This window comes from Suricata suricatta, chromosome 4 (assembly GCF_006229205.1).
Source record: "Suricata suricatta isolate VVHF042 chromosome 4, meerkat_22Aug2017_6uvM2_HiC, whole genome shotgun sequence".
Lineage (NCBI taxonomy): Eukaryota > Metazoa > Chordata > Mammalia > Carnivora > Herpestidae > Suricata > Suricata suricatta.
Window position 1 is genome coordinate 11,854,698 of NC_043703.1, and position 16,992 is coordinate 11,871,689.

General features: G+C 52.6%; 1 protein-coding gene across 1 annotated transcript in view; it reads left to right on the top strand.

The window, feature by feature from the left end:
- Nucleotides 1-27: 27 nt before the first annotated feature.
- The window catches only part of SLC15A1 (solute carrier family 15 member 1), a 54,843-nt gene continuing 37,878 nt past the window's right edge, over nt 28-16,992 (top strand). Inside the window, exons 1-3 of the mRNA XM_029938414.1 lie at nt 28-49; nt 15,642-15,658; nt 16,865-16,946. Of these exons, the coding sequence (XP_029794274.1) occupies nt 46-49; nt 15,642-15,658; nt 16,865-16,946 (103 nt within the window). The 5' untranslated portion in view covers nt 28-45. The remainder of the gene's footprint in view (nt 50-15,641; nt 15,659-16,864; nt 16,947-16,992) is intronic.

Consider the following 16,992-nt stretch of genomic DNA (forward strand, 5'->3'; position numbering starts at 1 on the left):
GGACTCCCCGCTCGCCAGTCGCAGGGAGCCCTCGGAACCGCCACCATGGGTAGGTCGCGGGGCCGGCGGGGCGCAGAGGGGAGCCCGGGGCGCGGGGGCGGTCCCTGCTGTCGCTGGCGGCACGGCGCGCGGAGCCGGGAGGGCTGGCACCGCGGACGCGCGGGCGGGCGGCCGGAGCGCGGCGCAAGGGCGGGAAGCGACGGCGGGGTCAGTGGAAGCGGGTCCCCGCGGGCTCTGGGAAGGCGGCCGGCGCCAGACGGAGGGCCCCGGGGCGCCCGGACTCAGGGGCTGCGAGGACGAATGCCGCAGGCCGGCTGACTGGTGTCCCCAGCGTCTGGGCTGGAAACTGGACTGGGGCGCGCAGGTGTCCGCGGGGCCCCAGGAGCTCCGTCTCTCGGGTGACCGCTTAGTAGCCGCCTTCGCGTGTCCCTTGCCGCTGACCGGGCAGGTGACCCTGGAACTCTAATGGGGACTGGAGACGGCCCTTGGTGGCCCTTATCATCCACCAATTCCCTGGGCGCCTGGGTGGCTCAGTCGGTTGAATGTCTGCCTTCAGCTCCCGTCGTGGTCTCACGGTTCGTGGGTTCGAGCCCCGCGTCGGGCTCAGTGCTGACAGCTAGCTCAGAGCCTGGAGCTTACTTCAGATTCTGTGTCTCCCTCTCTGACCCTCTCCTGCTCACACTCTGTCTTTCCAAAAAAAAAAAAAAAAAAAAAAAAAAAAAAAAAACCATCCACCACTTACTGCCTCGATTACTTTGCCTCAGTAATTAAATTCCTTGGGTTTCAACGTGTGCAGTGCTCGACCATGTGGCGGTCCTGAAGCAGCCGCGAGGGGTTTGCTCGCAGGACTTGGACCTATACACACCTGTGCCTTTTCCAGAACCCGGCCACAGGCCCCTGCGAGGTGCAGGTGTCGGGCTCCGTTGCCTCACGGGCAGACAGACTCCTGGGCTGCGGTGCCAGCCCTCGTCAGGCACATGGATGCTCTGACTGATTGTCTGGAGGCCGCTCTGAGGATGATTTCAGATACCAAACACCTCAGTAGCATCTGTGTTGTTAGAACTTTCCCGAAACAGTTCCACTCCCGGCTAGCTGTCAGCAGCCTAACGGTTGGTGAGCAAACAACCCTGAAGTGCAGTCCTGGATGAACTGATTCCTTCCAGTTTGCAAACTGATCCTTCAGTGGTGGCTTTGGTGTTTTGTTTTGTTTTAATTTTTTGTGGGTTTTTTGTTTGCTTGTTGTTGCTTGGGGTTTTTTGTTTTCATTTCTGGTTTTTTTGCAGCCAAGGTTGGCATAGCACGTGAGCAGCACTATATCCAGATGCCGGTTTTATGTTTACTCAAATTGTAAAGCTGCAATATCTAAGTTTAGTTAGTAAGTAGAACAAATGATTTTTAAAGGTTTTTTTTAATGTTTGGTTATTTATTTTTGAGAGAGAGAAAACACGAGCAGGGGAGGAGCAGAGAAAGGGAGACCAAGAATCCCAAGCAGGCTCCGCACTGTTAGCACAGAAACTGGACAGGGCTTCTCACAAACCGTGAGATCGTGACCTGAGCTTAAATCAAGAGTCGGACGCTTAACCGACTGAGCCACCCCAGTGCCCTTAAAGGGTTTTCTTAATCAAAGGCAGCAGTAACTTGTCTTGAGAACTGATCTTTAGCACGCAGATGGTGCTTTTGAGCCCCTCGTGACTGAATGGGCGATACCCGGGGTGCTTGGTGGATGCAGCAGCGGGTAAAGAAGCAAGACAACCGGTCTTGGAGACATGTTTGCTTCAGGCTGAATCTGTCCCGTGGGCGACAGAACTACCCTTCGTACCAGCTGCTTCTACAGGGTGGGGGATGGGGAGCAAAAGTCGGGGCGGAATAGGAAAGTGAGGGATGCGATCGGAGGTGGAGGCCCCACGCATTAGACTCCGTAACACAGCAAGGAGAATCCACAAGAGTCAACTGGGCAAAGAGCCGCTTAGGGCGCGACGGCCGTAGCTACGCCGCCTCGGGGTCCGGTTAGGGTCACGCGCTGCAAGCCCTTTGCTCTGAAGAGGGGATTTTCTGTAAAGGGCCAGATAATAAATGCTTGGTTTGGGGAAGTAGCACCGTCTCTGTGGCAACACTCCACTCTGCCCAGCTAGTGCATGACACATAAGCAAATGCACAGAGCTGGGTTCCAATAAAACATTATGGATGGGCACAGAAATTGGAATTTTATGTAAGTCTCATGTGTCCCAAAATAGTGTTTTTTTTGTTTCTTTTAAGAGAGTGTGATCAAGAGCGAGGAGCAGAGAGAGAGAGAGAGAGAGAGAATCCCAGGCTTAGCAGAAGACTGACATGGGGCTCAATCCCATGACCCTGGGGTCATGACCTGAGCAGAAATCAAGAGTCAGATGCTCCGCTGACTGAGCCACCCAGGTGCCTGACAAAATAGTTTTAAAAATTGCTTTATTGTCATTTAAGAACATAGAAGGCACTCCTGCTTGCAGGCTATAGAAGAGCAGGTGGTGGGGCCAGATCTGTCCCAGAAGCAACTGGTCTCCTACCCTTGCCTTTAAAAACATTTTTTGGATTAAATTTTTAATGTTTGTTTATCTTTGAGAGAGAGAGAGAATGAGCATGAGCAGGGGAGGGGCAGAAAGAAAGGGAGACACAGTATCTGAAGCAGGCTCCAGGCTCTGAGCTGTCAGCACACAGCCCAACATGAGGCTCGAACCCACGAACCGTGGGATCCTGACCTGAGCTGATGTCAGACACTTAACCGACTGGGCACCCAGGCGCCCCTTGCCTACCCTTGCTCTAAGGTCTGGGTGTGCTTGTCAGAGTCAGGGCTGGAAAGGAGGCCACTTTCTCAAGAGCTATGGTGTGGGGTTAGGTTTCCGGATGGCAGAGTGCCTCCCAGGTGAGGCCTCTGTGGGGCTCGGGATGATTTTGCTGAAGATTTCGAATATCCCCTCTTTCCCCTCACCCCGTCCCCTCTCTTACCCAGAGTTGAGCAAGAGTCCGCACTAAGTGGCTGCTCGCACAGATTGCTCCCCGTACTTTGGTCCTGGATCCTGCTGGCGTTTGCTACATATCTGACTTTGAAAATGAAGCAGGGAGAGGCTCCAGGTCCCATGGAGCAAGCTCCCGCCTCCCTCCGCCGGGGCCTCCGGACCGGTTAGAGTCATTCACTCACTTGATGAAGGAGAGTTGGTTATATTCCTGTCCTCCACCTCAGCCTCCTGCTGGCTTTGCAGGATTCTGATGTGCTTTCCCAGTCAGCTTCCGGCCTCAGCACAAAATAATGGACTGGTTTTGAAGGTGCCACAAACCTGGCCACTTAAAAGTTCTTACACGTTCTTGTTTCTTTCTAGAAGTTCAAAGAACAGTGCTGAAGTCCCAGGGAGGCTGGAAACCCTGCTCTAGGCTGTAAGTGTCCAGCTGGAGTGGCTACCAAAGGCGGCCTTTGGCCTCTGACCCTTGGGAGAATTGTCTTCCCCTCAGACAGCAGGAAGAGAGAGCTTTTTAAAAAATATTTATTTATTTTTGAGAGAGAGAGAGAATGTATGAATGGGGAAGGGGCAGAGAGAGTGACAGGGACAGCAGGCTCTGCACTGACTGCAGTGAGCCTGATGCAGGGCTCGAACTCATGAACTGCAAACTCACAAACAATGAGATCATGACCTGAGCCGAAGTCAGACACTCAACCAACTAAGCCGCCCAGGCGCCGGGAACTTCTGACGCTGGGTTCTCTGAGGCTGAGGTTTCCATAGGCCCCTCTGCACCTGTCTGTAGTCTATGTCAGGACCGTCCGCGTGAGGGCGCTCCCGAGCAGGTTAATGGCCCCGCCCGTCGAGTCTCCGCTTTAGCGGGTCTGGGGCAGCGATCATGGCATCTAGTGCAGCCTGGCCCCTGGCTTGCCCGTGACGATCCACTTTGCAGTAAATCAGGAGCTAGAATTTGAAAATCCGCTTGCACGGGCTGAGAAGACAGGGTAGAAATGAGCGGGAGTGGAGAATCCACATGGCCCCGCTACGACTCATGCGGGGCAGGCCTAAATCACTTATTTATCCGGGTGTTGATTTACCAGCCATCGTGAAGAAACTGTATCCTCAGGAACATAGGCTTATAAACAACACTTTTCCACACTGAGGGATAACTGAGGAAAAGAAAGTATCTAGAAACAAAGCCATAGCCAGTGGTGTCTTGTCCAAGGTGGAGGAGTCACCATCTTAATGCTAAATTTTTGCCTCCTCCTTCCCCTCTACAAAGTGCCCTGAGTGGAATTATTCCAGGTGTGATTTATTTGGGTTTTTTGATCAACAATTTTCCTGCTGCCCTTTGAATACTAAAGAACAGGGAGCACATTGAGGACTCACTAGTTGGCTAGTGAGGGGGACAGCCGTCCATCCTCCAGGGTCGAGCTGCTTCCGACAGGAGCCATGATGGGACCGTGGGGATGGACCTCCCTGGGCCCAGCCACCCTTGGACACAATGGCACCTTGACCTTGGCAGGAGAGAAAGTAGGCAGGTGTCTCAGGTGAGCTATGATAAGGAAATAAAAACAAGGGTGGACTCTGAGGAACATTCCACATTCTTCTGTGATGATAGTGGAAGAATAGAAGCAGTATTATCAGGAGATGAACGAGAAGCACTGACTCATAATCCTCGGGTTGCAACATCGAGAACCCAGGAACCTCTGTCTTCTAACCTCGTCTCTCGGTTTCAGAGGCCGGGAATGCATCACTGAGGATCCAGGATGGTGGGGACATATCAGGGGGCTGATGGAGACAGGGCTGTGTCAGCTGGCCAGGTCGGGCCTCTGCTCGCCGCTGGGCATCGGTGCAGGTGTAGTTAAGGGGCGGTGTCAGCAGCCGGAAAGTGGTCCCACCAAAGGGAGGGGATGGCATCTTGCAGAGACTTCCTGCAGAAGGGGGAAGGCCTGGCTACTCTGGGACTGGATGCCACCAGGGCTTCCCCTCAGGGCTCCCGAAAGGAGCCTGTCCTTGGAGAGAGGGTCCAGAGCCCCACTGTTGTGCGGGGATGTGTGAACCTGAGCACACGCCCAAAGGAAAATTTGGTTCACAGAATCAAACCTGAGGCTGGCAAATTCACAGGCTGTTCTCACATAAGAAGACACGTTAAAAGCTCACAGACTAAGCCTTTGCAACTTGTACAATCTGCCTCAATAGGCGAGCTTTTCTGGTAAGCTCTATCGGGGCACATCAGAAGGTACATTTGAGATGTTCTCGGAGAAACAGACCTTTTTCCCAGTGAATCAAAACCTATCCCCTCACACAGTGTATTAGTTTCCTGTTGCTGCTGTAACAAAAAATATCACAAACAGTTATTTAAAAGAGCAGAAATGTGTTCTCTCCAGTTCTGGAGGCTGCAAGTCCAAAAGCAACGTGTCTGCAGGGCCGTGCTCTCTCTGAAGGTTCTAGAAGAGAAGCTGTCCCATGCTGTTCTCTTCGCTCTTGGTGCTGCTGGTAATCCTTGGCGTTCCTTGGCTTATAGATGCGTCACTCCAGTCTGTGTCCAACATCACATGGTAGTTTCCTCCCTCTGTGCCTTCACATCGCCTGCCATCTACACGTATCTGTCTTCACATAGCTGTCTTCTTAGAAGAATGACACTCCTGTGGCGTTAAGGACACACCCTTCTCCAACATGACCTCATCCTAACTCACTATATCTGCAAAGACCCCATTTTCTTTTTTTTTTTAAGTTTATTTATATTGAGCGAGAGTATGTGTGTTTATGTGTGTAAGCAGGGAAGGGACAGAGAGAGAGGGAGACATAGAATCCCGAGCAGGCTCCCCACTCAGCGCAGAGCCTGATACACGGCTTGAACCCATGAACCATGAGCCAAAACCAAGATTTGGAGGCTTAACCAACTGAGCCACCAGGCGCGCTCTGAAAGATGTGTATCCCTTATACGTGAGGTGAGATAGGAAATATTCTTGATGTGCACAGGTGACTCCGCCGTGGCCAGCATCCTCAGCTCAGGTATTACACGTGATGACTAGTATCTTTCCCCAGCAAGACGGACACCTTTTCTGCATATACCTCTAGTCAGTTCCAAACAGCGATCTATTTAATAACAGAATCGGTGTGTAGAAAACACCCTGCATGTAGACTATTAGGTGAATCAGAAATGCTCACAGTGATGTCATAGACATTTATCCTAAATTAATTCTAAAATTATGTTTGGACCCTGCTGATACTGTACTAGGCACTGTCCTGTACTGCGGATCCGCGGGTAAAGCCTCCAGGCACTGGCCTTCAACTACGACCACGCTTCCCTTTCCTTTTTATACAGCCGTTCCTATGTGTGCTCATCCTAAAATTATAAGACTGGAAAAAAATAAGTCACCTAACACTTCTCTTTTTTTTTTTTTTAATTTTGAGAGAGACAGAAACATTGCAAGTGGGGGAGAGGCAGAGAGAGGGAGAGAGAGAGAGAATCCCAAGCAGGCTCTGCACTGCCTGTGTAGAACCCGACATGGGGCTCAATCCCATGACCCATGAGATCATGACCTGAGCCAAAATCAAGAGCCAATGCTCAACCGACTGAGGCACCCACACCCCCTTGTCACCTAACATTCCTATGGAGATGTGTTAGGTGATCTCTAACAAAGTTTGAAATACACATATTTTACCAGCACTCTATTTCCAAAAATCTCTGAGATTCTCATGATAGGAAGGAAGCATGTGCAGCCTAAATGTCAATGGTGGGGGGAGGGACTGTGCTTTCTGTACATTGTTTCCAAACTTCACACTCACTGTGATCATAAGCATTGTTTCTAGTCAGATTTAACATCTAAGAGCAAAAGATCTTTGTGTCTAAAATTTAGGATTTCCAAAAAATTAATTAAAAGTAAATAAAATTTAGGACCTCTAACTCGATTTCCTCTAAAAGAATCCCCCCAAAGACCAGGGGATTCGTTCTTTTTGATTCGGTGACACTCGTGTGCCTTTGGCGTTTTCGCCTATGACGTTATTCGGAATTTCAGAGCTGACGCTATGGGCCCGTTTCTGCACCTGTTTGGCGTGTGAAGTTTGCTCTTGGCCCCCGTGCTCTCTCCCCTCCTGTCTCCTCGCAGAGCCCGCTCCAGGGGTAGGTCTGTCTGATCATTATTAGCCTGTGAATTTATGGACTCTCAGCAGGAGAGCATTTCATTTTTTTAGTGTTTATTTTTGAGAGAGAGAGAGAGAGAGAGAGAATCCCACACAGGCTCCACACTGTCAGCGTGGAACCCAGTGTGGGGCTCGAACCCATAAACTGTGAGATCATGACCTGACCTGAGCACAAGTCAGACGTTCAACTGACCCAGGCGCCCCAGCAGGAGAGCATTTAAAGCAAGCCTCACTCTAAGTTCAGAACGAGGGCTGTTCTTCCAGAATAAAAGAACGTCCAGGGGCAGATGGAAGAAATACCCAGGAGAGCAAGGGCCGCCTTCCTGACACCCCGGAAATTCCCGCACCGGCGCGGACTGATGCTGCCCACGCCTGAGCAGGTGCAGGCCTGGCCCTTTCTGTAGCGCACAACAGCTTACGGCATAGTAACCGTGGCACCTCCAGCCCGGCCGCACCTGCCCTGCAGGTGAGAGGTTAGCAGTCTCTGAGCACGTCCAAAGGCAGGTGGATCCCCGGCCCGTAGAGATCGTTTCTCTCTGAAGGAAAATGGGAATGGCAGGCAGTGATTCACGTCTACGGTTACAGAAACGAGATGCTACAAGTCGCAGGTTATTTATACAACCATCAGTGGCAGCCCCTTGGGCCTCTTAACGCCCATGATTTTATTTTATTTTTTAATGCTTATTTATTTGAGAGAGAGAGAGAGAGAACGAGAGAGAATGCAAATGAGGGAGGGGCAGAGAGAGAGAGAGGGAGACAGAGGATCCGAGGCAGGCTCTGTGCTGACAGTGCAGACCTGACATGGGGTTTGACCTCGCAAACCATGAGATCATGACCTGAGCCAAAGTCAAGAGCCAGACACTTAAACTGAGCGGTGCAGGCGCCCCTTAGCGCCCATTGATTTGAGAGTCGTGTGTAGAAATCTTCGTAAATGATAGGATCCCTGTAGTCTACAGCAGTAGATTGTAGAGCACAAATGCTGTTACGGGTTTAATTGTGTCCCGTTCCCCTCCCCTCAACCCAGATTCATCTGCTGACCCCTGGTACCTCAGAATGTGACCTTAGTCGGAGATAGACCCTTCGCGGATGTAACTAGTTCAGATGAGGTTATACTGGAGTAAGGCAGCCCCCAATCCAGTACGACCGGTGTCCTTATATGAACTGGACATTTGGACGCAGGCATCACAGGACAAAGACTGTGTGAAAATGGTGGCGGGGATCTGGGAAATGCCATCATGAGCCACAGAACGTCTCGGCTGCCCAGTAACCCCCAGAAGCTGTGGTAAGGTTGGAACAGATTCCCCCCATAGCCTCAAAAGGATAAGCGTCCAACTTTGGCTCAGGTCATGATCTCCCGACTCTTCAGTTTGAACCCCGAATCAGACTCTGTGCTGACAGCTTAGACCCTGGAGCCTGCTTCGAATACTGTGTCTCCCTCTCTCTCTACCCCTTCCCTGCTCATGCTCTGATCTCAAAAATAAATAAACATTAAAAAAGTTTTTTTTTTAAACAGAAAGAATCGCCCAGGTCAACACCTTGATCTCAGCCTCCCAGGCCCCAACTGAGAGATGATCAATTTCCCTTGTTTGAAACTTCTCGGTGTGTAGGACGTTGCTATGGCAGCTGCCCCAGACTAATGCCCAGACCAGCAGCTGCCCACCCTCCCCCCTGACCAGAGGGTCCCCAGGCTGGGGGTGGAGGTGGCAAAGGCACGTGTCAGACACGTACACAGGACGAGGGGAGGGCAAGGCCCCGCTGTGGCCGGTTAAAGATTCACAGCTGTGCGTTACTCAGCGAAGAAGACCGGCCACAGGTGCCAGTCCCACGGTCCCTGTCCCACAAAGGGGTGATGCGGCTGGGAGGCACCCGAGGCCGAGACGCCACACTGCCGCCGAGAGGGTTTATGCCCCGTGGCTGTCTGCTCACCAGCCGGGCGCACACCTTTGGCCCGCGAGGCCCGTGTGGAGACAAGGTTGCCAGCGCTCCCAGAATGAGCCGCCCCTGGTACCGTGCCAAAGGCACTTAGCAAAACCTGTACTGTCCCATTTGTCCTGGTTTCCCTATGTTCCTAAAGTAGCTTCACGTGATCGGGCTTTCCTCGACGTTCCTGGATCCCAGAGATCTGATCACTCATTTCCTTTGAGCAGCAGTCACTTGATTAAACTGGCATTTTGAAAGCCATCACCACTGTGTTCCAGCTATTTGCTGATGTGCCTGAGGCAAAACAGATTCGCTCCCAGTGGGGAAGAAAGTATTTGTGGAAAGGGGCTATTTCTATAAAATAAGAACCGTGGAAGAACGGGCAGGGCACCGGCCGGAGCTGTGCAGGCCCCAGCACGGAGCCCCCGGGGGCTGGAATGCCGCCCGGGCTCTGTCCCCACGCGGTGCATCCGCCCGGGACACCTCCTCTTGTTGGAACGAAGCCGCCGTCCGCTCGTCCAGCCATATCGTCCAGCGATCACAGCTCTCTGATGTGCACGGCCGTGCCGGAGGCACCAACAGGGGCCCCGAGGGGAGAAGGTGGCCACACAGGCAAGTAAGGAAAAGAGTCAGCAAAGAAGTCAGGCAGGGGCCAGCCCGGAAGAACCCCTCCAGAAACCAGGGTGCAAAACGTGTACTGCGGCTCGCGGAATAGTCCGTTTGGGAAAAGCAGATGCAAGGAGCCCAGTGCCTCAGCTGGTTAAGCGTCCGACTCTTGATTTTGGCTCAGGTCATGATCCCACAGTTCATGAGTTCTGGCCCCGCACAGAGCCCGCTTGGGATTCTCTCTCCCAAAATAAATAAATAAACTTAAGAAAAGAAAACAAGAGGTCCTTCTCGCTTCTTAATCAACTTTGATCCGTTTTTGAAAAAAAAAAAAAACAGGGGTGTCCCACGAGGTGCTCAGACCCCTTCCCCTCCCCCACGTCCCCTGCCCCCTTGCCTCAGGCCTAACTCCGTCCTGCTGGGTGCATATCCTGTGAGGCTCCTTTTGAAGTGGCATCTTTATTTCCTCCCCAAACACGGGGGGGGGGGGGGGGCAGGGGAGGAGCAGGGATCATATGATATGTGAGGCCGTGTAATGTGTTTTCAGAAGTCAGAACAGCTCGCTCTGTCGGGAGCAGTTATGAAAACACTAAAGAAATGTAGTGTTGGGGGAGCTCTGAAGGGGTCTGGTGTAGAGAGTGAGACTGAGACGCCGGGCAGCTTGCCTGTGGGGGGAGGAGCATGGAAGTCTGATGGGGGAGGGGGGTTACTGGAATGCTGTGCTGAGCAGCGGGCTGACCTTGCAGGTTCGGGACCATCCCGATTTGCTCCATGTGGGGAGGCTCAGGTCCGGTTGGGTGGACGGGAGACTGGGAAGGTGAGACGAGGCGTCCGCTGGTCACGGTCATCCCGGTGAACCACGCTTGGAGCCGGAGGCCATCAGAGGGGCCGATCACCTGGCCCGGAGCCGCCACGTAGGACGCTCCCCTTCATATGATACCCCTTCCTTGCCGCTCCAGGCATCCCACTGCGGCGGGGAGGGGCCCCCAAACTAGCCTCTCAGCACCAGGGAGACTTGAGAGCCCGCAGACAGCTGGGCCTTACCCTGGGAGCTTCCATTCGGTAGGTCTGGGATGGACCCGAGAGTGTGCTTTGTTTTTAAAAATTTTTTTAACGTTTATTCATTTTGGGGAGACAGAGCATGAGTGGGGGAGGGGCAGAGAGAGGGAGACACAGAATGGGAAGCAGGCTCCAGGCTCTGAGCTGTCAGCACAGAGCCTGACACGGGCCTCGAACTCATAGACTGTGAGACCATGACCTGAGCCAAAGTCGGACGCTTGACTGACTGAGCCCCCCAAGGTGCCCTGCTGCCAGGCCAGAGACCACACTTTGAGAACCACTGCAATGGCGACTTAAACACGATCCTTACACCCCTGCCGCTAGTACAGCGCGCTGTGGTGCTGCCCCTCTGAAAAGCAGTTGACTGAAAATCTATCGCCGCTGCAGCTGTGTCTGAGAAAATTGACTTTCCTCTCCGTAACTTGTGAATTCCGGTGGCCTCATTTCCTAGGACGATGTCATAGGGTCCTTCTTCTTTTGGTCAGCGTGAGCCACCCTGGACGGAACTGCCTCTTCCTTCAAGGGCTCCTCTCGGCCCCGCCGGCATTGCCCATCGCGAAGTCTTGCCCATATTTCAGTCTTGAGTCAGCCGTTCCGAGCATCCGTCTGCTCCTCCCACTGTCTTCGTGGGCCGCAGCGAGTAGCAGAGCCCCTTTCATTCCTGTAATCTAATCTTATCAACCAACTTGCAAAGCTGGCGTTAGCTTCTCTAGGTGAAGGAATGGCGGTCCAGAGCTCAAGTGCTTTGAAGCTTTAAAGCCACATGATGTCCCCAAGCGGAGGCTTAATCTCCTGCCCCCTAGGCTTCCCCTTTCCACCTAAAAGAACCCAGGGTTGATCAACTTAACTCGTCTTCCTCCTGGTTTATGAAACCATTGTCAGACCACCTGACTCCTTGTAGCAGCCCTGGAAGGCGGCCTCCTCACTCTTCAGATGGCTAACGGAGCGTGGCCCACAGAAGGCACCAGAGCCGGGGCCAATGCTGCCAGATTCCATTGAAAAGGCATAGAAAATGTAGCTTAGGGGAAGACATTATTTAAAAAAGAACACTTTGGGGTCGCTCAGTTGGTTAAGTGTCCAACTCTAGATCTCTGCTCAGGTCATGATCCCCCGAATTGGGCTCTGTGCTGACAGCTCAGAGCCTGGAGCCTGCTTCCAATTCTGAGTCTCCCTCTCTCTCTGCCCCTCCCTGTTTGCTCTCTCTCTCTTTCAGAAATGAATACACTTTTTAAAAAAAGTTAAACACAAAGAAATGCTAACTGCAATATACACCCAGCAAATACCTCTGAATTCAATAACAGGAGGCTAGCAGCCTCTGCCCTGCGATAATAAAAGTCGCTCTTTGGAGCGCACACCTTTCAGAAAATAACAAGCTTCCTAGGCGATGACTTGGTACTCAGTCTCAGATTTTTACCTGTGTGAGCTTAGGAACTTCATTTTCTGTAATGTAGTCCGGAGTGAGATGGGTGTTAGAACAAGATCGAAGCTCTCTTTTCTGGAACACTGTTCATGTTCGAAGTAAACAAAATCCCTACCGTTATTAGCTGGTAAACCATAGGCGCTGAACAGTGTTTTGCAATAGAAAATTATAGGCACTACTCCGGCCAGATGAAATCTTTCCTTGCAAACCCAGATCCTGAGAAGCCCGTGGCAGGAACGATCCCAGTGAGGCTCTGGGCAGAGTCGGTGGGGTCTGGGTTTTCATACCTCCCTCCTGCTTTTCAGTAAAGGCTGGGCCCAAGGATGGCCCGAGCCATGTATAGACGGTGCTCAGCTTGCTTTGTCGGGTCTTGGAAGACGGTGGTGAGAGCATGTTATCTGAAGGGTAAACAGGCCTCAGAGCATTGTTCGGTCCTGCCCCTTCCTCTGCAGGACAGGCCCCACCCCGGTGAGACAGGGATTCCCGTACTGCAGGGGGCTGTTTGCGTGGCCTCCAGAAGCTCGTGTTCCGGAGTGGGGTTTGTACTTCATGGAGAGCGGCTGTCCCCCGTCCGGTGATCAAAGCTGGCGTGTGGGCTACATCAGTCAGGGTCCCATCTGGACACAGATGGCATACTCAGAATAGGAGTGATCATTCACACACACACACACACACACACACACACACACACACACACACTATTTAGAAAAGGGTGGGACCAGGGGCGTCTGGGGGGAGCTCAGTCGGTTGAGCCTTGGACACTTGATTTCCCCTCGGGTCATGATCTCCTGGTTCATGAGTTTGGGCCCTGAATCGGGCTCTGCACTGACAGTGTGGAGTCTGCTTGGCATTCTCTTTCTCCCTCTGCCCCTCCCCCACTCTCTTCCCTTTCACTCAAAATAAATTTAAAAACTTGTTTAAAAATTTTTTAAGGTTTGTTCATTTTTCAGAGAGAGAGAGACAGAGTGTAAGTAGGAAAGGGGCAGACAGAGAGAGAGAGAGAGAGAGAGAGAGAGGGAGACACAGAATCCAAAGCAGGCTCCTGGCTCTAAGCTGTCAGCGCAGGGCCCAATATGGAGCTTGAACTCACAGACCGTGAGATCATGACCTGAGCCGAAATCAGACGCTTAACCAACTGAGGCCCCTGGGCGCCCCTAAACAAACTTATTTTAAAAAGAAAAAAGAAAAGCGGGGAGGCAGGGAGCCATAAATGACAGTGCAAGTACCTAGAATAATGACTTGAGTTACAAAACTGTGCGCAGACCCTGGGGGTTGTCATGTGGGGCAGGCTTCCTTCAGAGGGGCCTCAACTATCTCGTGAGGATGCAGCAGCCTGAGGTGACGTTTGGGAAGGAGGCAGGGAAAGGAACACCTGACCCTCCAGTGTCCCGCTCGGGCCAAACCACAGCGGGGATCGGGAGCCAGGGGGACACCGATGAAGCAAACGCAGGGCTGCGTCTCCGGCAGAAGGAGGTTAGAGCCTGGCCGGACAGGTGGGGCAGAGCCGGGATCTGAACACTGGACTTGACGGATACAACCGCTGCTTGGGAAGACCTGTTCGTTCAACAAACATTTGATGTCTGCCCGGTTGGGGGGCACCACGCAGGTGCCAAGGGAAGGCGACAGCATCTTCCCTGAATGATGCGTCAGACCCGGGCAAGGGCTCAGGGTGGGCAGGGGCTCTTCCATAGGTGGCCCTGTAAGGTGGGTGGCGGGCTCGTCCTCTGACGGCGGGCTGTCCAGAGGGAGGCTGGGGTCGCCCACGGTCACAGCAGGAAAGCAACAGGAGCGAGATCCAGTCACACGTCTGCACCCCCGTGCCCACGTTCTGTCCCTCAAAGCAGCCCCTTCCCACCAGCAAGTCTAACTGGGGGGAAAACCAGGCTATTCGTGTTGAAGCATCTCCTTCCAGAACTTTAGAGAAGGCAGGAGTCGGGACCGGCACCCTGTGAGGCCAGGACAGGTCACTTCCTGCCTTAGGACAAGGATTGAAACAGCACCCCTGATCTTAAGTAAGCAACAGTGAGACTGGCTGGTGGGTGGTTGGGGAAGTGCCAACGCCCAGGGCACAGCGTGACCAGAATCAGGAAGTGAGGCCCTGGCCCTGGGGGGGGGGGGGGGGGGCTTCGTCCACCACGTGGGTCTGGCCAAGAACGGAGCTCCTCAGGCGGGGTGGCGGTGGTGTTTGTTGTGGGCTGGGGCTCGGGGCCGCACAGGATGACAATCCGAGGAGGCAGGGCCAGCGTCTGTGATCGGACCGCATGCACAGAGTCACTCCACGGTGCCCGGGGCTGGCGAGGCGATCAGACCTACTCATGCGGACCAGTCAGGCCACCGGGTCACAGCCTGCGGGTCCCTGAGCCAGCGGGGACGTCAGCTCAGGACCCCTGAGAGATGCAGGCTTGGGGGAGGCCCAGAGTCAGCAGCCGTGGGCACGGGGCTCGGCCACCCGCTCTGCCAGGCTGGGTGATTCCGAGGCGCCCTGGAGCGTGAGGACCGCTCTGTGGGTCACTGATTCATAACAGAGGTGGGGGGTGCTCACAGGCCCCTGAAAACGAAGGACTCTGAGAAGCTGTCCTTGGAAGCCGGGGAGGGGGAGGTATGATTCCCCACGGAAAGGGGCCCCGCGTGTGACAGACACAGATAACCCCGGGGCCGCGCGTTGGTGCAGGGAGCAGTGGCCACACGGTGTTAAGACACGAAGCGGTATGGGCCAGCTCTCCTCAACATTCAGGGGAGACCAGAGCAGGGGCGTGAAGGGTTCGCCCAAGATCTGGAAGGTCAAGTCAATGGCCCTTGGTTTGCACTGACTTCCTTGGATTCCCACCTTTTTCTTCTTGCTCTTCTGATTCCTTCTTCTGACAGTAAGCCCCTGCTACGTGGTAGGTATGGGGAACAAGGTTGGGGACGGGGACATAGGTGCCCCTAGGGCGGCAAAAAGTTAAACCAGCACAGCACTCCGGGAGCGTAAAGAGGCAGAGGGCATGTGAGGCTCCCAGATGGCAAGAGTTTGAGCCGACGTGGGAAGGGGCAGAGTCTGTTCCTGGAGTCGCTGTCTTGCGTGTTAGGGTCGTGGGACCCTTGCGCGTGGGGACGGGGCCGGAAGGCTGTAGCAGGTACCGGGAGTGGTGGCTGACCCCTCCCGGTGTGAGGCGCCCTGACGCACTTCATATTCCCATTAATAACCCTCACCCAGCCCTGCCGGCCTCCTGAGACACTAAAGGATCTGCAGAAATGCTTGGTTTTCACCCTGTGGGCGATGGGCAGCCTTTGAAGTGTTTCAAGGAGGAAATGGTTTTGGCACTATTCTGGAAGCCTCTGACCCTCAATTCTGACCTCAATGAGAACTGCCAGAGGAGCTAATTAGAAGAAAATCTGATGCCAGGTCCCCCTCCCGGAGAAGGCGGGAGCTGTCTGGACGGCACATCTGACCTCCCTGAATAGTCAGAGAGTCTTGAGTTTAGACGCTGCAGAAAGCGTTTTGATTACCTGACTTTAATCGTGGCATTTTGTTTTTCTTCCAGGAATGTCCAAATCAAAGGTGAGTGTCCTTTTTTTTCTCTTTGTTTTGTCTGTTATGTTCCTAAATGTTCACAGCTGTGCTTCCTTCACTTAAAAATGCCTGTCATAGGGGCCTGGGTGGCTCAGTTGGTTAAGGGACGACTTCAGCTCAAGTCATGATCTCATGGTTCAGGGGTTTGAGCCCTGCATCGGGCTCTGTGCTGACAGCCCCGGAGCCTGCTTGCAATTCTCTCTCCCTCTCTCTCTGCACTCACCCTGCTCTCTCTCTCAAAGTAAATATTTTAAAAATAAAAATAAATCGGGGCGCCTGGGTGGCTCAGTCAGTTAAGCCTCCAGCTTAGGCTCAGGTCAGATCACATGTTCGTGGGTTCGAGCCCCGCATCAGGCTCTGTGCTGACAGCTCAGAGTCTGGAGCCTGCTTCTGGTTCTGTGTCTTCTTCTCTCTCTGCCCCTCCCCCTCTCATGCTCTGTCTCTCTCTGTATCAAAAATAAATAAAACATTAAAAAAATTTTTTTAAATAAATAAAATAAAATAAAAATAAATCATTATATTCTCTGGAGTCTTTAACAAAAAGATACAAACAAAATCCTTCCAGGAATTTTTTTTCAGATAATATGAAACCAGATTAATTTATACTGAATTAACACTTTATACAAGTCTAGGCTATGTTTCACCAAAATATAAGGCAGATGAAAATAACTGAGTACAGGGGCGTCTGGGTGGCTCAGTCGGTTAAGTATCTGACTTCAGCTCAGGTCATGATCTCACGGTTCATAAGTGTGAGCCCCACATCGGGCTCTGTGCTGACAGCTCAGAGCCTGGAGCCTGCTTCCGATTCTGTGTCTCCCTCTCTCTCTTCCCCTCCCCTGCTCATGCTCTGTCTCTGTCTCTATCACAAATAAATAAACATTAAAAAATTTTTAAATTCTGTCATATACCTGTGTGTCATCGGTGTGGGATCAATCCTGAATTTTTCTTCTCGTTAGGACATGGTGTGTCTCGTTTTTCTCAAAGTAACAATAAAACCAGATGCTTTATTTCAGTGTCGTCTCTATGTGGAGTGTAAGGGGCGAAAAAAGTTTTTTAAATTCTTGATTCCACCTCTGGACAGTCACTGACAAGTTACTAAATGTGCGTCAGCCACTTTTTGTGCTGTTAGCGCTTCACCATGAACACAGGCCAGTGAGGGGCGTGTTTCAATCCTATGCTCTTTGTTTCCATCAGGGCTGCTTTGGTTACCCCTTGAGCATCTTCTTCATCGTGGTCAATGAGTTCTGTGAAAGGTTTTCCTACTATGGAATGAGAGGTAACAATCCTCAGCCTCCCACCCCACCCCCCGAGTGAAGACCCCG